Below are 27,004 nucleotides of genomic sequence, written 5' to 3' on the forward strand. Positions count from 1 at the left end.
ACTGACCAACCAAGCAAGCGAGTGGACTGCTCAGAGTGCAAACAGAGTGGGGGTGGGGTTATCTGTCAATTCATGACAGGAATGAGCATTTATAAACTTCACTTTGCCTTTAGTGCACATTGCTGATTTGTGGAATTATGCCCAAGGAGCAGGTGCTGAAATCTGGGAGACTTCCAAACCTTCAAGGAGAGGTGGGGCATATGCACTCCAACAACCCAAAGGCATTGTGGCATACTCACAGTTAAGAAAATTCCAGCAACTAATATTAATTTCAGTTAGGTGTAATTAGGTTGTTTACCCCTAAAATCTAACCAATGTCAAATATGGTTTCTCAATGAGTGCAATTGAAGGAGCCAAATACACAGTGACAGGGCTGTCTCACACTCTCTCCCTCTGACATAATCTGGCTCTACATATTGAAGACCTAATGAGGTGGTCAGCCAGCCAAAATATAAAGGAATTTCCTCTAACCCTAAAGAATTCACTGTGATCTTTTCAGCCAACATTTCCACACCCATCAAAGTGAAAACATCTGTACAGAATAGAGTTAGAGACAGAGAAACACAGATATAAAACCACAGGTGTCTTCTATCATGATGTGTACCAAGATAGTTTTTTCTTTCATGGAGGTGCGGATGTAGACACTCCACTTTGACAGGTTGGACCGAAAGACAGGGGCGTTCTGCTGACTGGGACAGGGGGTTGGGGGGTTAGGGTATTTAAGGGAATCGGACACACTGATCTCGCACACTATATTGGAGCCCACAGTGTTGGAGCCTGCACAGAGTGCAGCTGCTAAAGCAGTTTCCACTGGGGGGGGAGAGTTACGCAAACCATCTCTGAATGCAGTTAAACCAAAGACTCAAGGCAAGGAGAAGTAAAAATGAATACTACGAGCATTTTCAAAAGTGTGATAACACAATCACTACCCATTGCACTGTACATGAATGAATGCGTGGGCGTTTATCGTGGTGGAAGTGTAAATGCATTGCAGAATTAGCATAGCGATTACAGTAAGATGATGTGGGATGTCACACTATAAATAGTGCTGATTTTGTACTGCATTATTGATTTTACTTCCAGGTTTTTCTCTGGTCAGCATCAATAGTGTGAGCTTGTGGAGGCATTCCAGATCTTGATATTCAATCTGTACTGAACCTAATGTGTGTACGCTAATCATATACACATTTGCACCTCGACAGAGGCATGGACGCACACACATGCACACGCATACACACACACACACAAACGCACACACACACAGCTTCAGTAGAGAAAGTCCGGTGACCACAGCTGTTGTATGAGATTTAATTAGATATCTTGACCTGTCTCTATACTGGGTCTGTTGTATTTGGCCCTTCCTACCAACCTATAATTTGGCACACAAATGGAGTGGACAGAGGATCTCAAAAACGATCACAATCCTAGCTATTGGGGACATTTGTGTATCTTTCCATATGGATATCCAGGATAACAATCCACAGCAAGCATAGACACACACAACACCTTCAGTCAGACTAAGACCTGGAGTGAGCTCTGTCAGAGCAGGTGCACTCCATAAACAGAATGCAACATGTAGCAGATCTCAGGGTGCAATTTGCCACTCTGCTTTAGGTTGGCAATTCCTTGACTTGAGCTATGAGCCATTTTGCTCTCCAGTTTCCCCTCCGGGACCATTTGGCTCTTTTTCATTCTGTAATGTCTGAGCTGAACTGTGTATTTGGTGTACTACGGGACTATGCAGCTGACATGATTTCATCAACCACAGGAGGCACTAATGAGTGAGTGTAAAGGGATGCCGCCAATGACAGCCAATGATGAACAATACCTATGCCCATCTGAACAAAACTAAGCACAAGCACCTTAATGCAATACACCACACAAGAGACCCCTACATTGTTTTCTTCCAGAAGCTATTTATGTAGAGAGACAATCAAGTTTCTTGTTACGCTGTTGCTCTGTATAAAAAGCACTCCAATTCCCTTTCATAGCAACCACAACAGTGTTAACACCGCTTTTTAACATAAGTGATTTTGAACATAAGATTCACACTGTGAACTGCACAACTCTTCTCACCAACCAGGCAATGTTGCACTCACCAGGAGATTACGTCAATATATAAGAGCATTAGTCAATGCAGATGGCACAGATGTCATGTCTGTTTTTCTGCAACAGAATGTTGTGTTAAATATGTAGCCATCTTTTCTGAAATTCACTGAAATGCCAGAGCAGACTGTATTATGAAAGGCAATGGAATACGCATTTATGGTTTGCAGGTCCTGCACACATCCCATTCACACCAACTAATGACCATTCTCCAGACAGTGAACATATATTGGTAATGACAAAAATTTGCCACTTTCATACCAAATTTAAGCACAGGGATAATACTGCTATGCAGTTTCAATGGGCAGTTTCAACAGGTGGACTGCTGTTCAGGAAACACACAGGCCTGTGACTTGGGCACAAGAGGCCAGTGCCTATTGGTTGGCTGAGGTTTTCATAAGAGCGCACTGGTGAAAGAGCAGAGTCCAGTATCCTGTTATGGGAGATGATGTCAGGCTTCAGAGTCGAGACAAGAGCTCCATTAGTTCCCAGAATAAATAAGTCAACTACTGGGCATGATGCCACTTTGTTGTGGAGTTCATAGACTCTGATTCTGGCTTGTACCACACTGGCTATATACAGTGGGCTCAAGAATTATTGGTACCCTTGAGAAATATGCACAAAAAGGGCTGTCGATTAAAAAAATAATACAGTTGACATAAGCTTGATTTTCTGGCAGCACAGATGGTGCAGTGGGTAGCACTGCCGCCTCACAGCAAGGAGGTCCTGGGTTCGAATCCCCGTCGGCTGGGGCCTCTCTGTGCGGAGTTTGCATGTTCTCCCTGTGTCTGCGTGGGTTTCCTCCGGGTACTCCAGTTTCCTCCCACAGTCTAAAGACATGCAGGTTAGGCTGATTGGAGAGTCTAAATTGCCCATAGGTATGAGTGTGTGAGTGAATTGTGTGTGTGCCCTGCGATGGATTGGCGACCTGTCCAGGGTGTATTCCTGCCTTTCGCCCAATGTATGCTGGGATAGGCTCCAGCCCCCTGCGACCCTCTTCAGGATAAGCGGGTTCAGATAATGGATGGATGGATAAGCCTTATTTTTCAACATGTGCACTTAATTCATGATTCAGTGGAATCAAGCAAATCTTACATTTTCTAAATAAAAAAATTTTTTCCCCAGAAAAGAGGTTTCAAAATTATTGGCACCCCTCATTTACTACTTTTGCAAACACCCCCTGACAGATGACAGCCATGTATCTTTTCCTATAATTTGTGATAAGGTTAGAGGACACATTAGGATGGATTTTTTACCTTTCCTCCATGCACAATCATTGATATCCTTGTCCACAAGTTTTTTGTGTGATTTGAGACTGAGATGGCTATTGCAGAAAATGGTTGTTGTTTTTGCTTAACCATTTCTGTGTGGATTTTGATGTATGCTTGGAGTCATTGTCCTCTTAGACAATCTACTTACTAGCAGAGGCAACCAGATTTTCTGCCAAGATTTCCTAGTTGAATTCATTGTACCATTGTAGTGCCCCATGGACCACTAGCAGTAAAACATCTCCAAAACATCAATGACCCACTGCAATATTTGACAGTAGGTATGAGGTGTTTCTCCTTGCAGGCACTCCATTTTGCCAGCAAACATGTTGATGATGTGTATAGCCAAAACTTTCATGGTCTCACCTGACCATAGCGTTCTCTTCCAGTCACAATTCCAATGAGGTCTGGCAAACTGCAGATTTTCTTTATTGTGCTCAGCAAGGGCTGTCTTCCTGCCACCCTTTTCTGGAGTTTTGCTGGTAACCAGGTGCCATTTTATGTTTTGTTTTTAGACTTGGTGATCCCAAGACACAACCAATCTCTGCAATTCTTAAACTGTGATTCTTGGGTTACTTATGGCCTCCATCACAATCTTCCTTACCGTCCATGAGGATAATATGCACTTGCATCCTCTTCCTGGCAAGTTTGCAATCATTCCATATGTGCTATGCCTTTTTATTATTTCCTTTACAGTGCTAAGTGGTATGTTTAATTGTTTATGTAGTTTCTGGTACCCATTACCCGACAATTACCATCTGTGTCTTCTGAATTGACAGTTCTTTGGCTTTTCCCATGCTGAAGGGATTTTGCATGCTTGTTAGCTTTTATACTCTAATGAAACAGGAAGTGATGTAATGACACAATGTAGTTCCTTTGGTATTGTATTTCCAAATTCACTTTGTTTGATTTTATCTACAATAATTGTTTGGCGTGCCAATAATTTTGGCACCTTTGGGTTTTAGATTTACTGAATAAAAACATTGAAACATGAGAGTAAATGTAAAAGGTTTTCCTGTATGTTTGAGGATAAAATATAGATGATTATCCAGGTTGTTAATTATATGCAGCCTTCTTTCTCCATTTTTATTTATTCTGGAGCCCACTGTATGTGGACTGATAAACAGATATCTAGACGTTGCCCAATCATATGCTGCATATGTCAGCATAAACCACAGTGTCCTGCTTGGAACCTATTACTTCATGCAGCTAACAGGTTGACACTTTCTGCAACACTAAATTTTTTAAAACTAAATTCTGATTGTTTGGCTTCCAAATGCACAAACTCCCACTCAGTTTCTTCCTCTCTCTACCATGCTGTCTGCCCTCTTCTTCACCATCATATCTGCTACTCAACTGTTTTCTGTCTCATGTGCTCCAAGTCTCTACTTCTCATTCATACATTCCAAATGAACTATACTGATTTACAAATGTTCTATGTACTGCTCCAAACTCTCATTTCACCTCTACCTCTACCCTACTTTCTCTCTCTGGATTGTGCAGATGGCACTCTCTCTGCTTCTCTCTTTCTCTCTCTCCCCCCTACTCTTCTCATATTTTATAGGAAAGTTTCTACAATACATCTTCAACCGTCTCTCTCTTGCTCTCCTTCTTTCTTCTTTCTCACACAGACACACACACACACACACACACACACACACACACACACACACACACACACACACACACACACCTACTATACCCCTGACGAGCCATGAAACTTTGGCAGGCGGCACAAAGAGGGAAGGTCCTTGAGTGCAAGTCCAGGCGTAAACAGGGCTTTCAGCGTCGGCTCGGGTTCAGGGAGAGGTCGGAGGGAGATTTCACATCACGAAACTAAACAGCCAGCCCGCCGCGTCATGGCGTGCTCTCTCTTTACAAAACAAGAGGAAGCGAAAGCGCGCTGTCTCCGTGATGGGAAGGTGTTGACCGGGGCCGAGCACGGGGCTCGTAGAGCGGAGTGGAGGATGCAGATGTGAGCGTCTGGAGGAATGACGAGGTGAACAATAACCCATTGTCGAGAGAGGGGACCGGAGCCCGGAGCCCAGGGAGGTTCCCGAGGGCGGATCCTGAGGCTGGGGCTCCTTATGGCTTCAGGCGGCAGAATGGGCATGCTTCCTCCATATCGCTATCCCTCACTCGTCTGAGTCATAGGCTGTACAACAAATATATGGACCGAGTGCCTGTGACCTCACCCACTGACTATCCACGGGCTTGCGAAAAGAGTTTTGAAACCACGTAATTGAAGTTTTTGGGCGCCGCCATGTTCCTTCAAGTCCTTGTATGGGCATGAAGTCTACGGAGAGCAGCTCCTCCATTAAGCGTGTGACTCAGCAAAGAGGCAAACTGTCCCCATTTCGTACATAAATTATTACTCTATTGTCCCAATAATAGAATAACTTGTCTATGTGGGTAGACATTAGATTAAAAAAAGGGGGAGCGGGGTGCATTGACTGGGGGAGTGACAGGTCCTTGGAGTTACTGGGCGCAGTGAGAGCTCAACCCGTCCAAAAACGTCTGTGCAAATGAACAGAAAGATGTGTTCAGGGCTCAGTTAGCCAAAGACTCATTCAGGGGCATATGCTGTTACCACATCATCAAAAAGGTCTGGCAAACCGTGTGTTCAGTGTGCCACGACCAATGACTCACTGATGAATTCCAAGACAAACAGAAAATAATGTGAACATAGTCATTTCTTTTTCAGTCATCTGATCGATCATAGTCTCAGTGGTGTTGACAGGAAGAATGACAGTTCATCAAAAGCACCTTCAGCTAATGTGGTTTGGCAAGAGGGTGACGTCCATGACATGGTATGAGATCTGATATTCGATCACAATGTGGATATATAGAATACCCATGTCTGAGAGATGGAAAAATGCATACCAAAATGTGTATCTATATGGCTACAGAAGGGCTGTTACATCCATCCAGATCCTACTTCAGATAATAAGGTTTGGGTCTTGAATCTAAAACAAGGAAGTCAGCAGGCTGGCAGTGCATCATATTATTGTACTTGCCACTAAAAATTCAGGAGTGTATTCAAGAGCATCTGCTGCAGAGCAGTGTTGGTCATTACTCAAACAAGGATTATTCTACATTAGGGGAAAACAAGGTTTACTGACACAGACATTTACTAAATGTATTTTTCGTTCTTGCAACATCCCCAGTGTTGTTGCTGGGATAACAAGGCAAGGCTTGTGTTTCGGAGCGCTTGAATACGGTTTCACAATAGTTATTTGTGGATGAAATAAGCTTGACAACAGAATAAAGTCAAAGAAAATATATTTTCTCACCCATACTCACACACACTCTGCTCACACAGACAGACACACATGGACACCACACTTCACACAGAACTCTAGAAACATCAGATGCTCAGTCCTGAAAAAGACATTAATCAGCTTCAAAAACCTTGCCTGACAGCACTCCAGTATGTCAGGATGCAGACAGTAAAATAAAAAAAACAACAGCATGTGATCATAAAATCATATGATTTACTGCATGCTGCCCTAGGAATGTCTGGCTGTCGAACGCAAGGTTACCCTAACACTACTAATGAGGACAAAATGGGAACCAAGAGTGTCAGTTGAAGATGGCCGGGCGTGTGGCTCTGAAAAGGAACTGAACGATGGAGACTCCCTGAAACTCAACAGCAGTGATGTGGGGTACCTTAAAGCCCAGTCTACACGCCGAGACGAGACAAGACTAGAGAAATCTCAGAACTCAGAATCTCAGAATGTTTAAATCTAAAAACGTCCACGAGTATGGACTAGGCAGCCCACACCAAAGCGCCAAGTAAACAAACAAACGACTGTTTCCATGACGACTCGAGTTAACTGTAACGTTAAATAACGAATAGTTCTAAAACTACTAGGCCTAAGACTTCATATGCTTAGTTTTCGAAATACCGGCCGCCAAGAGCCAACGTTTTAAAACTAGACGGTTCGCAATGATAAAACGTTCTCCGAAAGACGTTCTAAAACAGTCTCATCACTTTTCGTCTCGGCTGTTTGTTGGAGATTGGGCTTCACACAGTGCAGGACTTCTGGAACCCCGGGCGTGAAGATCAGACCTAACACTCACAACTAAATAAGAGCTTTCATAATGTAGCACACTGACATCTGAGGCTGTGTTTGCACTCACTGTCAGGGAGTCTGCAAAGGAAACAGACCCGGAGAAAGAGGTGTGGTCAAGAACTCAAGTGCTGGAGGGAGACTCACTGACCTCTCTAGTCTGTCCTGTGACAATTGTGCAGATGTATCTATTTTCAATATGCAGATGTTTATACACAAGGGGCGACACTTAGAAACAAGCAATGCATTAGCAGTGTGTTACAATTTGACATAACATCTAAACTATTTATTTTTGAACAGGTATACAAAAGATTTGGATGACTGCCATTGATTAATTATTCATTCTGAAGGGCCTTCTCCTCAAGCTGATTCACCCCTAATTGGAAAATTGCCAATTGATCTATCAATCTAAAAGGATCACCAGCTAAGGAGATGAATGCCGCAGACACTCCCCAGTGATTGGTGATGTATTTACAGCAATCAAAAAAGGAAAGTGCTCTTGCTGAATGAATTAAGCATGCCTCAACAGGGACCTTTTAATCGTTAATTAGGCCCAAAGCCCTCGGTCTCATTTCAGAATGACATGAATGGAAACGCTTTTCAGTCCTAAACCGTTCCACACTTACAGATTAACGTTATCATTGACTGTTAATTATTAATCATACTCAAACTTTTCAGCTTATGATATCAAACTGTATTTAAACCGCAAATACATGCATTTACACACAGACAGACAGACACACACACGAAGGCATTGTGTCTATGTTTTTACTAGGTCTATACTCACAGCAGGATCTCTTACTTCAACACTTTCGGCACTTCCTGCCCGTAATGTAGTTATGAAGCTGACGCATTTATCCAAAGCGTCTTACAGTTGATTAGACTAAGCAGGGGTCAATCTCCCCTGGAGCAATGTGGGATTAAGGCATGGATGCAAATCTCCAGTCCTCGAGGGCCAGTTTGTGTACTAGTTTTTGATACAACCAATTGCCTTGTTTTTAATTTGCTGACAGCTCTATAAATTACCCTTACTTGAGCACAGTAAAATAATTAGGATACACTCGCAGGCTGCAGCTGTAACCGGTACTCATACACTTGTGAGATGATATATAATTGAGTCAATTAAATAATTAAAATCCTGAAAAGGATCAGCCCTTGTTTTGCACCCCTGGGTTAAGGGCTTTGGTCAACAGCTGCACTGATCTTATCGTGGCTACACTGAGGCTAAGGAACTTAAGGAACTTGGCCACAAGGCTATAGGCCGCACCACATATAACTGCCAATAGTACAATGACAATAATTTCAAAGGGGAAGTGAGCTCCCAATTCAATCTCATTAAGATGTTGTCAAGGTAGGGTTGGGGGTTGGGGACACATTACATTACATTACATTATTGGCATTTGGCAGACGCTCTTATCCAGAGCGACGCACAGTTGATAAGACTAAGCAGGAGACAATCCTCCCCTGGAGCAATGCAGGGCTAAGGGCCTTGCTCAAGGGCCCAACGGCTGTGCGGATCTTATTGTGGCTACACCGGGATTAGAACCACCGACTTGTGTGTCCCAGTCATTTACCTTAACCACTACGCTAGTTGGGGGTTGGTGTGCATGCTTAGACGAGCCCTTACCTGCCGCCATGTGGACGAGCACACTCTGGTTGGGTCGCAGGTTGCCGAAGTCAAACAGCATCATGTAGGCAGTGATGTAGTTGACAGGGATGGCGGCTGCCTCCTCAAAGCTCATCTCTTCGGGCATGATGAACGTGTGGCTGGCCGGTACAGACACCACCTCCTGCCACAGCCCACAGCGGTTCAGAACCAGCACCTTGTCTCCCACCTGAAAGAGGCCAGAGAAGATAGTCACAGGCTGTTGTTTACCACCAACCTTGGAGAGCAGTCAGCCGGCTTGTCCTATGCTCCGGTCAGGATAATCCTGTTGTTTACTAAGCGAGAGTCCCTTTCCGGTGATAAGCATTTTTTATATCCCTCCATCTCTTATGTTAATGTGTTACCTCAGGCTTTTGCGGGAGAAATACAGGTTATGTGCCACTAATGGGTACACGTAGCATTTATTGGGTTGGTGTTGCTAGGGGCTACGCGTGGTGGGTATGTTTGTCAAGGGTGCAGTTGCAGCTCTCAGACAAAGATTTGACTTGTTGAATTGGATTTGTTTTGGTAAAGACATAAGGGTTCTGCGTGCTTAAAAATCCTGTTGTCAAAACTATTGTCCTAGGCAAATCTCAAATGCTCTAAAAGCACCTTTAGAAGTCCAGTGGAAGTTACCTTAAGTACCTGAAGGACTGTACGATCAAACAGTTTCCCCAAACACATGCAGCGTCGCTGCTACTACTAAATATGTTGCCATAGTCCCTCCCTGTACTTCACTGTTACCCTCAGGAGTTAAGCTTTTCATTGCCAAGAAGATCAGCTGCCAGTGGCAAACACCAAACAACCCTTGATCCCAGTAGAGTGCAGCCATGTCCTGGAGTTCATGGCAGGCATATGTGAGCTAATGGTTTCTTCTCACCGCTTCACAGAGGAAAGCCGTGCCGTAAAATTAATGGTCACACCCAGAAAGGGGACGCGGGAAACAGCCACCAGCCTCCACATTCTCAATCTCTTCCTGTTTTGGTTTTTTTTACCAGTACAAGTAGTAAGACTCTTCCTCCTCTCCGAGACAAGACAATGGCCAATCTTCACTGTTGGCACGGAGCTGCCAGGAAGGCCTTGCTAAATTCCACCTCACCACGAAACACAAAACACGCCTTCTCCTCTGGGAAAAACAACCACACGTTGATCCTTTTAGTGGAGGGGAAAGAGAATGCAATGCGACTTTGTGTGTTCCTCAGACTGGGAGAACTCTCTCTCCCTCTTCCTCTCTCTAGCTCTCTCGTTTCCACCATCAGTGCTGCTGAAGTTTAGATGGTCTGACCCATGTATTTGTATGCCTTGGCATATATGCCAAGCTAATGAAGAGTATAATTAGAGGGAAGCAGACACCTGAATTATAGAAAAGTTGCCCAATGATACATCCTGTACTAGCTATCCATGTGCCCCACTTCACCGTGGCCCAATTTCATGGTCCAGAGGCAGCGTGGAGATCCAGAGATTCTCTGAGGCGGGCAGTACCAAAATACCAAGGGAGTATGGGCCTACTCCAAGAAGGCTCTATTTCCTAAAAGATTTTCCGGAACATTCTTTGCTCAGTGTGTGAAGGAGCCTCCAAGAAGGGGGGAGTAGCCTTGTGGCTAAGGTACACGACTGGGACTCAGAAGGTTGGTAGTTTAAGCCCAAGAGCTGTTGGGCCCTTGAGCAAGGCCCTTAACCCCGCATTGCACCAGGGGGGATTCTCCCCTGCTTAATCTAATGAACTGTTAGTAGCTAAAAAACTAATAACAATAATTAACCGGGCATTGAATGGAGCCGGCCTGCTGTCTGCCCCAGCAAGCCTCTCATGCTTGTCGTGTGTGTGGTAACCCAGGCATGTATTGGCAAGCTTCTCGTCCCTCCGTTACTGTGCGGGTCTCCTGCACATGTTGAAATGGTGTCTCCCAGCGCCTGTCCCAGGACCACAGAGACTTCGAAAGAAGCCAGGGATCCCACAGGCTCCGCCCTGACAGTCAACCACAGGCGGATTGCTACACAGACCTCTCCAAATCAAACCAAACTCCAACAAACACAGGGAGTTCCAGACCCAAGTTCCTACATAACACATAAAGTAGTCAGATGTTTTTGTGCTATGTCTGCCTTTCTATTTTTTTTTGTCCATTCAGTTGTTTTCACAGCCAGTTTTTAACTCAGAAAGCTGAAAATGATTAGATGGAATGGGGTCCTCCTCTATACTAAACTACTATTTTATTGTATTTTTTATCATTTGGAAGGGTTGGTGTGACAGGGAGTGGGGGAAAGGAAATACCAGATCGACAGTGCGGGACAGATGAAGGTAATTGAGAACATATGGGTTGGAATCTCAGATGAACTCAAAAACATGGAAAATGCCAGAGGGGGAGGAAAAAAATTCTGCTGATTTCAAGTCCATGACACAGGCCTGAGTAGATTTTGCGATATTTCTGCTTTGGAATTGCATCATCCTTCCCACCTACCCCACCGAAAATAGCACCCCACTGGTTCTGAGTTCATTTGAGGGTGATGTCATTGCAGTGTCAACCCACACGCAGCAGAAACGGTACGGCCTGGTGGGAAGTGAATGGCGGGAGCTGGTCTGTCGGTGTCAGTTTCCCTTTTCACTCACACCAACCACTCCCAACACCATGACCAGGCTACAGGCACTGCACTGCACTGCTAAAGCCAAGACGTCTGCTTGAGGAACAGTCAAGGTGGGGCACTTGTCAGTTTCTTAACCGAGTCAGTAATTTTACCAAAGAAACTTTTTCTAAATCAAAGAGTAATTATAATCAATATAATAACTGCAAATTCTTATAACCCCCAAGCTGTGCCATGTTTTGCTTCCTCTGTCTGTCTCTCTCTCTCTCTCTCTCTCTCTCTCTGTCTCTCTCTCTAACACCCATTTTATTAACTGAAAGTGCATCTCTGGGTCTATTATTTATGGAAATGCATTTTCAGAATCTTGGCACAATGATGCCGGCAAGCCCTAGAGCTGAGGAGCTACTCCAACCCTCCTGGCCCTGTCCTCCCCTGCATATGTAAATGTGACCGTTTTTATCGGTCATATCAAGACTGAGATGCTAGAACTGACATCTCTGGTGGAGCAAGAGCACAGACAATGTTTTCCAAATCTGGAAATGGCCATTTTGCTGGCTTTCGTGTCACTACTACAGCACCCACACCCATATACTGCACAGCAGGCAAGTGTGTCACAGGCGTGCACTCCACCAATACACTTACAGTACTTGCAAGCCAGCTATTGTGTACAGTAGCAGGGGGCACTTTAATATCAGTAACCCAAGGTATCCACCCCATCAAGGCTAATTATATAATATTGCCTATCAAATATCAGTTATATTTATCCTTTATTTTACCACCATATACTCCTGTCTGGCTATGACTCTGTGTGACACTACATTCAGGTATACCACGGATGGGTATAGAAACAGTCAAACACAAGGTGTACCCACAGACACAGCCTAATTCTGTAAAACTGTGGGTTTCCTCCAAAACAGTTCAATCTCAAATGCAGTTAAGTCAGCTTGGAGCAAACAACCTTAATTAGAAAATAAATTGCCCACATTTAAAATTGCATTGTGGAAAGGAATGCTTCCATAGAATGGTATAATTAAATAAGTGAGAAGGTGTGGCTGCCAGAATGTGTTGTCAATAGGATCAGTCTTCAGTCAGCAACTCGATGCTGTTGCTAAGCACCGCCAGAATTATCGATGTAGTTAAGTCATACGTGAGTCATTCTGTTATTCATACGGTTCATCGTACAAATCGCGATAGCTTCACTGTCAATATTTTAATACCTTGCCCTTTATGTTTTAAACAACTCTCCCGAATGTTGTTTAAAAAACGCAAGTTTACGGTTACACGTGATTCGTTAGTTATTAGCATTCGTTAATAGTACTTCAGAGTGAATGCGAATAATTTGGCAGATCGTTTATTATAAGAACAGAATACATAAATAATAAATGAGTCAATTTGCTGACATATTTCAATACTGCTGACAAAGGGCGTGCTTGATTTACATCTTCCCTCACAGGCGGGTGCCTCGCCCATCCCGTTCTCTTCCACACATGAGGGGCGTTTTCCAACAAAGGGAAGGATGACAGTTACCCCACCGTTCCAGTCATACCCTGCAGCATCACAATAGACACACATTTCGGGTAGTGGCCTAATATATCCGATTTAGACATTTTTGTAAGATTTTTTATTTTATTTTTTTTGAATCAGTTATGTTTCAGGATGAGAGCGCAGAAATAAAGGACGAGCGGGAGGTAAGCCACACAGTGATTTTAGTTGCCAAGTAGAACTCCAACTTGAAACTGTCAATCACACATGCGCACAGTGGAGCGTATTGTTTATGCTCAGCTGAGACGAAGGGCGCTGGCTGTTCATTGAATTCATTGTTAGTCTATAGGTCAATTAGACAACCAATACAACAGTATACCAATTTACCCCTTATTTGAAAACGTGAAAAATGAAACAAAGCCTACTCCTTAAATCAAGTGAATTGGACCACAGCAAAAGTGTTTCCAAAAGTAGGCTACCTTTCCAGTTAAGAGTATGCATTAAGCCCGTTTAGTCATAATGTTGAGAGAAAAAAAAGTGTTTGGATTGTTTACGATTCATAAACATAAAAACAAGCGACAACACAAATAAATAAATAAATAAATAAATAAATGATAAATAGCCTCAGAATACAATTAATAAAATGCAAAAATAGAGGAAGCCTATTGCAGCGCTTAGCGTTGATCTTATAGCCTTTACATCCGTATATGTATCAAATAGCCATTAAGCAGTTATAAAAGACATAGACATAGCTTATGGCTGGGGCTGTGATAGCCTTTATCTCATTCTGAGACAACACATACAATTGTCAAGTAAAATAAAACAACTTTAAAGAAAACCTATAATATATATTAATCAGAATGTATTCATCGATATAAAAATGCAAAGACAAACTTACTTTTCTGTCCGTTACTTCTTCTCCTAAAGCCTCAATCACTCCGGAGCACTCCATCCCGGGCGTAACGGGCGGGGACGGCAGCCGGTCATACAGACCCTGTCTTCCCAACAAATCTGAGAAGTTCAGACCGCACGCCTTTACCCTCACCAGCACCTCTCCATTCTTGAGGGTTGGCATCCCCTTCTTAACCTGCAACTTGACTTTATCGTATCCTCCATAGCCGGAGAGAACCAGAGCCCGGTAGGTAAAGACCTCTTCTTCCGGAGGTTTCTCTGTAGCCTCCGGCGCAGCTGATGCATCAGCTGCTGGCGCGGTCTCCTCCTTGGTCTCTGGTTTAGGCTCTTCGGTGGCTTTGGTCTCTTGCTTTTGTTCCTCGGATTTTTGCTGTTGAGCAGGTGCTTCCTCGCCAGACATGGTAATGGTAATAATTTTAGCAAAGTTGAAATAAAAACGTAAAGTTTCCTTTGTTAATATGCTTTTGTTAGCCTAAGTATTTCTTTGAGAAACAGCAGATGTTGCTTGCTCTGTGAAAAGGCGGACACTAAAGATGGGAGAATTATTTTATACCGGAAAATTAGGCTACTAGTGCAACATGAGACAGACTCTAGACTACAGGTTACCCAGAGTGGAGTGGAAGCGTTGTCAAGGTCTGGCTGGCCAGAGGTTGACAGTTCTGTTCTCCGACAAAAAGTACGAGTGGGACTAAGCGGGCTGCTACAAATCCTGGAGTATGGATTTTTGAGCGGAACGGGAGTGGTGGCGCATGACTCACTCACTGAGGGATATGCTGCACTTCAAGCTAATTTATATGCGAATAGAATATTACGAATATCGAAATACTTTTAAGCCAATTATGCAAAGGTAGTATCAATTACATTGTTTGTACTCTAACGGTAATAACGGAGAAATAAGAATTTGAGAAGTTAAGAGTGAAAGTCTCATTGCAGACGTCTCGTTTAAGATAGCAAACACTCCACGTAAATTCCAGTAGGTAAGTTAAATATCAATTTGGTTGAATTAATTGAATGTGACAGCTGTACTCATTTCATTTAATTTGAGGTTTTTAGGATAAGGTTGGAACCATTCCACATATGATTTCACTGTGGAAAAGTAGAACTGAGTTTCATTTTTTTCCCTAAAGAGATAGGAAATGGGAAACAAACACAGGAAATTTGATGTTATTTTCCTGTGATTTGGCCACTGGCAATGCTGCAGTAATCCAGGACACCCTGTACCTGTATAGCTTTTAAAAAAATAGGATGGGGAGAGCCTACATAATACATTCCTGAAAGGCGTGTGATGTAAATAAAAAAATAATTTATTGTGGTCGATTAACATGGTTGGATACTAACTTCTAGGCCAGTTTAAATAAAATATTTGCATGGTTGGTGGTCTAAATAAGTGTTTGGTTCTAACAGTTATAGTCACTGTGATACATCCCAGTGTTCTGTGAAGACAGGTGGTGGCTGAAGGGGATACAGTCATTTTTAAAATAGTATTGTTTCCAGCTGGTATCCAGTCATACCCTTATTTTTCTCATGATTTGGAAAGCGAAAACAAATATATGCAGACCTGTCCTGTCCCATTACTGCAGCATCATTTGTCAAGTCAGAAGAACCCAGAATACGATACAAATTTACCCAGTAACCTTTCCTTTTTACTCTGTCATGCATTGGGCAGTGCAGTATTTCGTTATGGTCATTTTGTTGAGAGCTACGCTTCTTGCATGGCTGACGTAACCAGATTGCAGCTACCTAATTGCTCAGTAATGCTAATGCTAAGGCTAACTGTGCATAACCCATGGTACTCCCAGCCGCAGTGCTCACTAGCATGTTCAGGAATCATATCAACTTCATTTGAGACTAGCTACATTGGCTCTCCTTTACATCTCCTTTACACACACACACACACACACACACACACAAATGCATCACACATGCACACACAGATACGCATGCACACATGCACAATGCAGGAAGTCAACTGTAGGAAGTCACGTTAGCAAATAAACAGCAGTGCTATTCCACAACAGCCTCCCGCCCATCCTCTGCTCTAGCAATGCTGGTCAAGGCCTGGTCCCTGAGCGACAGAATGGTGGCCAGGAGAAGTCCAGAGGAAGAGGCTGTTTATACCACCCATTCAGCTGTGCTGGATTGGAACTCTTAAAGTGGAGTCCATTGTTGTGATTTCCCAGAGCTGGCTGCTTGAAAAATTGAACTGTGGGTACACTTCCTGTCACAACACAAGGTGTACAATTCCCAGTTCAGATTAAGGGCTGAATAGTTCCACAGAAAACATCATTTCACTTCTTAACAAACTGAACAAAGCCCAGCTTGTTTGAATGTTTAGATAAGTCACACCTACCTTGCTGTATGTTTAAAGCTTTCTGTACTTGATTTGTGGAATATGCAGAAGTAATGCGACTGAAGAGGCAGGTTCATATGCTGTAGACCCTGACTGACCCTGGTGAGACGTCTAAAGGCTGTTTTATATTTATATTTATCTATTTATGTTTTAAATGCATCAATCATTGTCACTTGCCTGTTAAAACCTTTCATCTCTAGCTGGACATTTATTTTTCCCAAAATCAAGTAAAAGAATTGAACTTCAGTGAGGAATGTGTAGCCTTCCAGAAGAAGTGCTGCTCTTCAGAATGCCAGTGAAACTGCAGAGAGCAAGGTTTACCAGCACCTCCCTTCACAGGTCATCACAACAGAAAAAGTTGTGAATCAGCTCAGTGACTTCTTCTTGGGGTTCTGTTGGTGTTCTGACAGTGTGATAATGAGCTTTAAATCATAATAGAAGGGTGGAGTGTGAAATACCAGTGAAATGAGACTCAAATGAGGCACAAATTCCAACTACTTATATTAAATTTACCCAAAATTTACTCAAAAGCAAGGAGTCACTCATTTATTGACCAGAAAAGTAGGATATGTGCAGTACTGGTTCTACAAGGAAGCAGAAAGTAAACATTCTGAGTGATAGAGAGGTTATCAGTGGGTGACAGGAAGGGGTTCTGCTGGCTAAATCTATGGTATACCCACATATGATTGGTAAGGCATATGATTGGGCTACTGCCACATTCTTCCTCTTCCTGCAAAGTGGTCAAGTGATTGAAGATTATTACTACATTATTACTGGTGCCACAATTCAAGGTGCTTAGTGAAGGTAGTTTGTTAGACAGTCTGACTGGATTAAAGAAGTTGTAGCCAGTAGCGATGTGGCTTGAAGCACCACATCCAATTTGAGCCCCTCCTACACCACACAATTCATCAGTAGGAACTGAATGCTAGTTGACTAGCCTAGCACATTCCAGGAAGTTGGGCATGCTGACATCATAGTTTGGTGAGACCTTTTCTTGGCCAGAAATACATTCTCTCAGTCAGAAACTGCTTTGACAAGCAGAACAGAATGACTCAGCAGTCATCGGTAAAGAAGACTACAACAGTATTGGAGGAATAGTTTCCCAAACACAAGGGATCTAATGGGTGTTTTTCATGTACAGCTATTAGATGAATTGCAACATTAATTTGGTCTCTGGTGTTATTAAACCATAGCCTGTTGAATATGGCAGATCTTACCTAATGCAATGTATCAGGCTCACTCTTAAGACATGATAAACATTATGACATCTGTATTCAGGAGAAGAAAGGCCCTTTGCCATCGGCTGTTGTTGTTGTGGCAGGTGTCCAGCTCCTGGCCCTTTCAGTCTGGTGGTTTCAGCAGTTGAACTGAAGAGCCACTCTAATACGCTTCCTCCACATCTGAAATGCAGTCTGTTTTGTTCTATGTGTCAGCCCTTTCTACTTCTCTTCTTTTCCCCCTCTCTCAGTCTCCCCTGGTATCAACCAATGAGTCAACGACCTTGAGTAAAAGCCCTGCCACTTAGCCATGATCTCAACATTTGAGAATGGCATAGTCCAGCAAAATGTGCTACAATCAGCCACAATGTTTTTGCTTATGATAGACATTCCTGTTTCTCATCATCATCCCGAGTTAGCTCAGTCATGCACAATATCTAGGACATAGATGTAGTACTGCCACATTACACATTAAGGATACTCTTTAAATTATTGCAGAATTATATGTACTGTTGAAAACAGAAGGACTCGTGTAACTTTACAATAGCTTGTCTGGAAGAACAATTAAACGCTGTCACATGCTACCACCTGCTGGCGACTTGAAGACATTGCCATTCATTTCATAAAGCACAGAAAATTCCCCCCAAATAAGATTTGGCTAGTTCAGGGGTCGGCAACCCTGGTCCTGGAGAGCCGCAGGGTGTGCTGGCTTTCGTCTCCACCTTAAAATAAGCAACCGATTCAGACCCAAGAAACCAGGTGAGGTGAGTTAACTGTGCAATCAACGGCTTTCATTGATCAATTAATGCCAAGTAACAACGAAAGCCAGCACACCCTGCGGCTCTCCAGGACCAGGGTTGCCGACCCCTGGGCTAGTTGCTTTAAGGGAAATGTGTGCTCAATATGTGTGGACACAGCGATGCAGTGAATGGGATAATATAATAACTGAGCTATGAGCATCTTTTTTTAATGAGAATGGGAATGGCCACCCTTCTGTAATTTCTGTTTCAGAAAGATAGAAAGCTGAGATGGTAACAGATAGAGAAGGGACCACAGTCAAGAACAGAGGTGGGCAATGAGGGTCATATCTGTTTCTGGTTTTCATGCCAACTGCTGGCCTTAATTATTTAATTGGCTCTAACATTTATGCCATCTGACATTTTAGCTACATTTATTGATGAGTGCATGAATGCCAGTCAAAGACTGTTATTGTGTCCCTGTATGATATGGTTTTACTATAATAATTACTTATTATATTTACATATCACAGTGAATTAGTGTTAGTGTACATGGCCAATTAGGTCATTTAGCCAGAGTAATTGGTGGAAACAAAAACCTGCGTACATACTGGCCCACCAGGATGAGAAAGTGCCATGGCAGGGATCAAACCACTGCTTGTGTGGGGAAAATGACATATGACAGAGAATGTCCTACAGACTGTGCCACACATCATATGGAGTTATGAACTCACAGTTTGAGTTTGAGTTTGAGTGAGCAGGGATGTGAAACATGTCTGAGGTACACATATTGTTGAGGAAAGTTAGATGCAGTGGTCCTTAGTCCTAGTCCTGGAGAGCCGCAGGGTGTGCTGGTTTTTGTGCCTTAATATCAGCAAACAATTCACACCCAAGAAACCAGGTGAGGTGAGTTAACTAGGTAATTAACTGCTTTTATTGATCCATTAAGTGTTGAGTAACAACAAAAGCCAGCACACCCTGCAGCTCTCCAGGTCCAGGAGTGAGAACCACTGCTTTGGAGTACATAAAGAGTAATTGACTGGGTAAAAATGCAATATAATTATGAAACATAATGTCTTTCTCAATTTCCAAAACTGAAGTTGCATAGAAGCATTCAGGTACAGTACACTCCCTGTGGGGTTTGCAGGGTCTTAACCACAGGACCTGTCTCAGAAGTATGGTATGTCACAGTTCACATTATACATGCCACTTTTGCCGGCCCCAAGCCCACTCACCTTAAATCAGGGGTGCACAACTCCAGTCCTGGAGAGTAAGTCTATGAGCTGGTTTTTGTTCCAACCAATTACCTTAATTCATTTTTCAGACAGCTCTAGAAATTATGCTGATTCACTCCTGTACTTGAGCAGAGTAAAATCTTTAGGATACACTTGCAGCTGCAGCTGGTGCATATACAAGATCAAGACATTATTTAGCTAATTAAATAATTTAGAACAGAAGTTGGCACGAAATCCTGAAGCGAATCTGCCCTTGCTGTGCACCCCTGCCTGAAATGCTATAAACATATAATTGTGGAATGATATTTAGCCTTTGTTGCTCTTAACCATCTACACTGCTTTCACGCCAGACCTCTGTTCATGTTATGATAAGCATCCAGAATCACAAAACGGCAGCATACAAATTGTTTCTCAAGTGAAATAAACATTGGGCCAAGTAGTTCCTCCCACAGCAGCTATTCAATAATGTTGAACATGAGTCAAAAATGTCCACAACAACAGAACTGAAATAAGTCTGATTCTTTTCTGATTACAAATGTTCACTGCCAGAAATTCCTCATCTTCTGATTCCTTCCAGAGCATATTTTTGGCCAGCTGTTTGCATGTTTTGCTATTGTTTACTACTTCAATCGCTTGCCCAGCACTACTAGGATTCCAGCTAACATCTTTGTGATGAAAGTCAGGTGAAAACCTGCCTACATTTGGTTGAAAAGTGAAAGATTTCAAGCTGACTAGGATGTAGTCAGGCTAGATTTCAACCCCTCAAGACGTCTAGATTCTGGCTGTTATTATTATTTATTTATTTATTTATTTATTTATTTATTTATTTATTTATTTATTTACTGTTGCCAGTTCCTGAAACAAGTGGCTTGTAGGAACTATTATAGTCAGTAGGAAACACCTGTCACACCATACAATATAAAATATTGAAGCCATCATACAATGTCAGCAAGCACACACCTAATTTCAACAAGAATTGTACCTGCCATTATAGCCTTTGGAGATCCCATTAACTTTAACAGTTGCATATAGGCACTCATATTACAGATTGTTCCACTCTAACATTTTGATAGTTACACGTACCATATCATAAATAAGATAAGATATATTTTATTGTATCCAGTGGGGTCATTTGTCCTCTGCATTTGACCCATCCTAGTTACTTTGGAGCAGTGGGCAGCCACAGTGCAGCACCTGGGGAACAACTCTAGTGAGGCCATCGGCCAGGAGTACACCTAACCTGACATGCATGTCTTTGAGTGTGGGAGAAGTACCCAGAGTAACCCATGCAAACCCTGGCAACAGTGCTGGTGTTGTTATGTTAAAGTGCCACAAAGCCTGAAGCGCCTTGAAAACAAAAATAACAGACAATGTAAACATTTTCTGATCTGGTGACTTGAAGTAGTAAAAAGTAACTCCTATATAGTAAAAGTAAGGTATGCAAACGGAAGAGCCAAGTGGGTTTGTTTGAGCACAACGACAACGATTTTATTACGCTTTTTAAGTTAAGCTAATTATACAGTAACACCCCCAGCTAGCCAAACACTCGCTATATTAACCATATCAGACTGCTGGTTGTTAGCTGGCTTCTTTTCTCAATGAGCTAACAACAAAGTGCTACTTTTAAATGATCGGATTTGTTTCAATAATCATGCTATTTTATGAAGTTAGCTAATAATGAGTGGCAGATTAGCCTGCTAGCTCGCTCGCTAACCATCTATTGAATCAAACAGCCAGAGCCAGCATGATATTCAACTGCACTGTAAGAAATGAGTCAAGGACCCCAGAAGTAACAGTCGCCAATATGCTCAAATCGTATTGCATGCACGTCATGCTTACGATAACAAAATATTTTGGCCATTTGGCAAGTGGAAATCAGTCGGCACAAGTTACAGCGGCGTTCGTGTGTGTGTGTATAGTCCGTGCCGGTGAGACAGAAATTAATATAAGTTAGTCCTTGTAACTTTAAGTTTCACAGCCTTGCTTGAAGCTCAATTACCCCCATTACTAAAGCCAGCTATTTCTCCTCCGATCTTCATTGGATGCCGGTAACCAAGGGGGCGGGGCTAATTCGTATATTTTACAAAAGATATGTGAAAGATGTAGATTTTGCTATTTAGTTTACAAATGGCGATTTAAGATATTAAATAAATATTTAACTTGGAACTTCAGATTTAAGTAGAAACTTAAGATTAATAGTTATTTTTGGTTAAATATTTACGCAAGATTTGTGATAAAACAAATTTAAGATATAAGCTAAATATTTCATTTGGAACCCAAGATTGTAATCAAACAATTCACATGTGAGCAAAGCAGCCTCTGAGCTTTTATTAAAGGGTATGTTTATACATTTTTGTTTCACCATGTAGTAATTGCAGCACTTTTTATATGTTGTACCCCATTTCAATGTTTGAGACAAATTAACATAATGTCAAATAAGAGTCATGTTTTGTATTTGGTTGTATATCCTTAGCATGCCATGACTTCCAGCTGTCTATTACACTGCTACAGTATGGAACACATTTGTTGGCTAAATGGCTTTCAGTCATCAAGGGTCCAAGGTATCAAATGAGCCTCAAACCACTGTGCTGCTGCCAGATATGCAATAGATACTACATTAATTGTTTCTCCTGAATGTTTTCTATTGAGTTCAACAGGAAAATTAGTCAGGAGAAACAATTATTGTAGTATCTACTGCATATCTGGCAACAGCATGATGGTTTGAGGGCCATTTGATACCTTGGACTCTTGATGACTTAGCCATTTAGCCAACAATTGTGTTCCATACTGTATCAGCATAATTTACTACTGAATATAGTCCCTCCCCCCAATTCCCACTGAGATCCATTCAAATGCAAAGTGTTTTAGTATCGCTTGTAGGTCAACTGGAAATAAGACATCCAGACTCTGGTGATGTTGATAGGTCACAGACATCAGGCATGCACAGGATATGCAACCAAATACAAAACATGACTCTTTTATTTGACATTACATTAATTTGTCTCAAACATTGAAATGGGGGACTACATATAAAAAGTGCTGTAATTACTACATGGTAAAACCAACATGTATAAAAAATACCCTTTTATAAAAGCTCTGAGTCTGTGTTTTGACCATGTATGAATTGTTTGATTACAGAGAAAACAAATTCCAAACCTTTGAATGGTAGTGTATATTCAAGTCGATCCCAAACATTAACTGAATGTTTCAATCATTACATGATGGCTAACTACATTTAGGCAAACAAATCTTCCTAATATTTAATGTGCATAGAATACACTTTCCCTCATAAAATGGTTATTTTGGTAACCTTACAACTCACTAAAACAGAGTGAATTTGCTACAAGACAAATAATACTTTTGAAAAATGCCCAATTGTATATACAGTATGTCATCATTCATTGCTCCAATCTTTGCTATCGATTCAGAAGAGCATGGACAAGCACACGCTCTCCTCCGAATCCCATGATGCCGACTTCTGCTTTTTTATTACTCCGCAGTTCACAAGTCTGCCTTGTCTATGGAAGATGCTTCATGCACAGCTTAAAGGAACAGTTCACCTTCTGGCTTTTTATATTAGTTTCAATGTATGTTTTTCATTGGCCCGGTTTTAGTGCCTAATGAAAGACATTTTAGATACTTTGAACAGTTTCTGATGACCTAGGACTTCATCGTGATAGGTTTAAGGCGTTCAGGGGAATGTGGTCTAAAGAAAAAATATATACTTTAAGTGAGCTTGTAAAGCACATTTTTGTTTGAGTTTTAACACACTATTCTTAACAGACATGCTTTATTTCAGATAAATTGGTAGGATTCCAAGCATGAACTGCTTGTTTTGGGTCCTGCCATGCCTCCACTAGTGGGTTCAAGACTTTGACCATGCCACTACAAAGCCATTTGTAAGGGTCTGTGACTTCTTCAAACTACAATTAGAGCCATTATCTCCAAATGGAGAACACTTAGGGTACATCCCATTATTTTCACTCCACCCTCCTTTACTCCACTCCCCCACTACCACTCCTCCACTCTGATGTATCCGATCTGAACACCTTGAACTGTAACAGTAGCTATATGTTCTATGCTATTGTCAGTTGCAGTTCAGAAACATTTCTGTAGATTAGTGAAATGTTGCCTAGCCAATATGGAGCTTCATATGTGAGTTATCGTTTTCCAATTTTCAGTTACATATTTAGCATAACTGGAATAATTCAAGTTCCCTGCCATCTCCACTTTCAGAATTTGGATAGTGTCAGATTTTGTAGCTTTCATAGTAGACTATGTGGGCGTGAGCATGATTGTCACCCAGAAATGTGAAAAGACTTCTGCTGACGCATACATTGTTGTACACTACACCAGGAGAGTGGAGGAGAGAGGATTGGAGGAGTGGAAGAGGGTGGAATTGAAGCCCTTTTGTTTGTCTGCTTTGATAATGGGACACTGGAGGGAGGTTGTTTTATTGGTTTTTATAATTTCATACAATTTAAAATCTTTTTTCTTTTTTTAAAAGACACTCAATAACACAAAATAATAATTTTAACAAAAAAAAGACAAAAATTCTAAATTAAATGAAACATAACTTTAAACAAAGGTGTGCAAACAGATGATTAAACAAAACAAAACAAGTGTCTAAAAATCATATCAAAACAAAAGGAAAGCAACAAAGTGAGTTTTTAAGAAAAACCCAAAGCGGGCAAGGATATTTAAAAATGAGGTCCATCTTGCTCGGGTTCAGCAGGTGTTGAGGACCTCTTGCCCCTCTTGGGGGGGGGTGGACTATATAACCAGTTCTTTCCAGTGGTCCACCCCCCATTTCTCTCTCGCCAGGGTCTTGTTGACATGAAAGTCCAAGATCACGCCGTCTTGGAGGAGGTTTTATATCCTCCTCCGGAGAGTTATCAGGTCTCCAGACCTTGATGTTCCTCGCCTCCCACAGGACCTGCTTCACGATGTTGATGATCCTCCACTGACGCTGGAGCTTGATGGTCTTGCATCCCCCCGGCGGACCGTAGAGGATGCCCTCAGCCATCAGGGAGGACCTTGGCAGGAACCTGCTTAGGGAGACAGAAGAACAAACAAAGGCCCCAGACCCGCCTGGCCACGGAGCACTCCCAGAACAGGTGGTGAATGTGTTCTGAGTCAGTACATCCGTGGGGGCAGCGTTCAGTCAGGGCTAAGTGCCGGCGATACATAAAGGTTCTTGTGGGGAGACACCTATGGGCTGTCATCCAGGCAATGTCTTTTTGCTTGTTTGTAAGACATTTGTGTGTTACATTTGCCCAGATGACTTGCGGGTCCTGGTCTGGCCCCCCCCTCGGGAGCGTTACAATTTGGCCAGATCTTAAATGAGCCATGATCATTTTGCAGCTCCACGAGGTTAGGCCAGCCCTGGGCAGACCCGTCCAGTAGGCAAAGTCCTTCAGGGCTCGGTAGACATAGGGGGGGTCCCAGCTATAGGGTATGGTGAGGTCCAGCACACCCAAGCCCATTGCTCTGAGGAAGGGGGTGGCATAGTACCTGGCAAAGGTACCAGAGGCCTTACCCACCTTCCCTACGTTCTGGACAAGGGTGGCCAGACCCTGCACCATAATGATGGTTACAATGTCTGGGACCCCCCGCCCCCCATTCCGCTCCTCCTTGAGGAGGGTGACACACTTCAGTTTTTCCATAGTGCTCCCCCAGACAAAGCGGAAAGCTTTGACTTCCCAGTGGCTTTGTCTGGGGGAAACACCCTCCCCACATAGAGCAGAATGGGTAGGACAATTGCCTTCAGGACAAGGATCTTACCTGCCATGGTCAAGGGCCGTACACTCCAGCTCCTGATTTTATTTTGGACGTGGCGGAGGGCTCCCTCCCAGCTGGTTGTCCCTCCTCCGTCAGCCTGGAAGGTCACCCCCAGGGGCTTGATGGTATGACACTGGAGGGAGGGAATCAAGAAAGATCAGTTTCCGGGCCCAGGAGTGGAGGAGTGTGGTTGTGGAGTGAAGGACTGTGTATTTTCCAACTAATGGGATGCAGCCATGGTTGGTTCAATTGCACCAGGCAAGATCAAGCGAGCACAGAAAAGTATTTAAATCCAAGAAAATGTATTTGACTCTGGTCTATACTCGATTTGCATGAGAAGTCAGACACACTTTGTGTGTGTGCAGCCATATAGCCTGAAACAAGGGCTATTGCATTTTCTATAACCTCAAAGGTTATAGGACATGTTAAAATAATAATTCAAATAAAATAATTCAAGAAACATTGATTATCATCATTTCCACAGATCTAAACGCGATTTTGCTGAGGCAAAACAGAAGTTCATTTACTTCTGTCCAACAGATTAGTCATTGTCATCCTCACAGCTCTAGATGGCGACAGTACGCTACTTTAAGTTCAGCGCAATTTCGCATAAACTAGAATTATCATGCGCTGCCCGCCTAAGCAATTGGTATTTGATTTGCATTCCATTTTATTCTTCTCTCCGTTTCATCCTGGGAACCACTCGCGGACAATAAGGTGTATAATCAATCAATTGAATTAATATAACGCCTTTAAAGGGCACCATCCAGAAACAAAACATTGGAGTTATGTATCATGTTCATACTTGAAATAGGCTACGCGTGGTTATGTAAAATATAAATTACTTTATAAGAGGAATAGTTTAATTGATTCGTTATTTATGCTAAATACAGGAGCAAGCCGCAGTAAGTGTCGCCTAACTCATGGGTTAAGTTTCGGTGGAAACCGTAGACCTATTCCACGATGTAACCGACATGAGGACGGACATGGACATTTTATATGAAATCCCAATGAAAAAATAACTAACAAATATGAAGTTACAAACAGAATGGTGATAAAGATAGATGAGAGCAAGGTGATACATATAAATAACAATGTAACAAAATGTAATCGACAACAACAAAAATGCAATACATCTGCATGTTTATTGAAGTGGTGGAATCTGGCATATTTTCAATTTTATATGCCATCGCCTAATGGGTTCAGAAAAAGATGTGCGTATAAGAAATCACCAAGAAAAACCATTGTCTCATTGTAGCATGTTTATCGACCCGTGCAAGAACATTGTTAATAACTACCGACTGCTATAACGACCACAACTAGGCTAATGCAATTGGTTTTCCTTTGTCATAGCCTACTTCTTGTCTGTAAAAGTTGTTAACTCGAAATTAATTATTTGCGTCCGACGACCTATAGATTACAAGCAGCGAAGTGTTCATTAATGCCTTCCAAACTTAGCATTTGTGTGTCGTGTATAAACATGCGTATGCACATACATAAATAGATAAATGAAAGAGCAGCACAGAGAAGCCTTTTCATTGGGCGGTAGTGACTGCTGGGCGGGGCCAAAAGAGAAAAAAAAAACTTGAGTTTGCAGAAAATCAAGCAGTACGCACAGGAC

General features: G+C 42.3%; 1 protein-coding gene across 1 annotated transcript in view; it reads right to left on the reverse strand.

The window, feature by feature from the left end:
• Window positions 1-14,697, reverse strand: part of LOC133122317 (synaptic vesicle membrane protein VAT-1 homolog) — a 34,763-nt gene extending 20,066 nt beyond the window's left edge. The window contains exons 1-2 of the mRNA XM_061232244.1: window positions 14,050-14,697; window positions 9,075-9,282 (exon numbers count right to left, since the gene is read on the reverse strand). Of these exons, the coding sequence (XP_061088228.1) occupies window positions 9,075-9,282; window positions 14,050-14,463 (622 nt within the window). The 5' untranslated portion in view covers window positions 14,464-14,697. The remainder of the gene's footprint in view (window positions 1-9,074; window positions 9,283-14,049) is intronic.
• Window positions 14,698-27,004: the final 12,307 nt, after the last annotated feature.

This window comes from Conger conger, chromosome 2 (genome assembly GCF_963514075.1).
Source record: "Conger conger chromosome 2, fConCon1.1, whole genome shotgun sequence".
Lineage (NCBI taxonomy): Eukaryota > Metazoa > Chordata > Actinopteri > Anguilliformes > Congridae > Conger > Conger conger.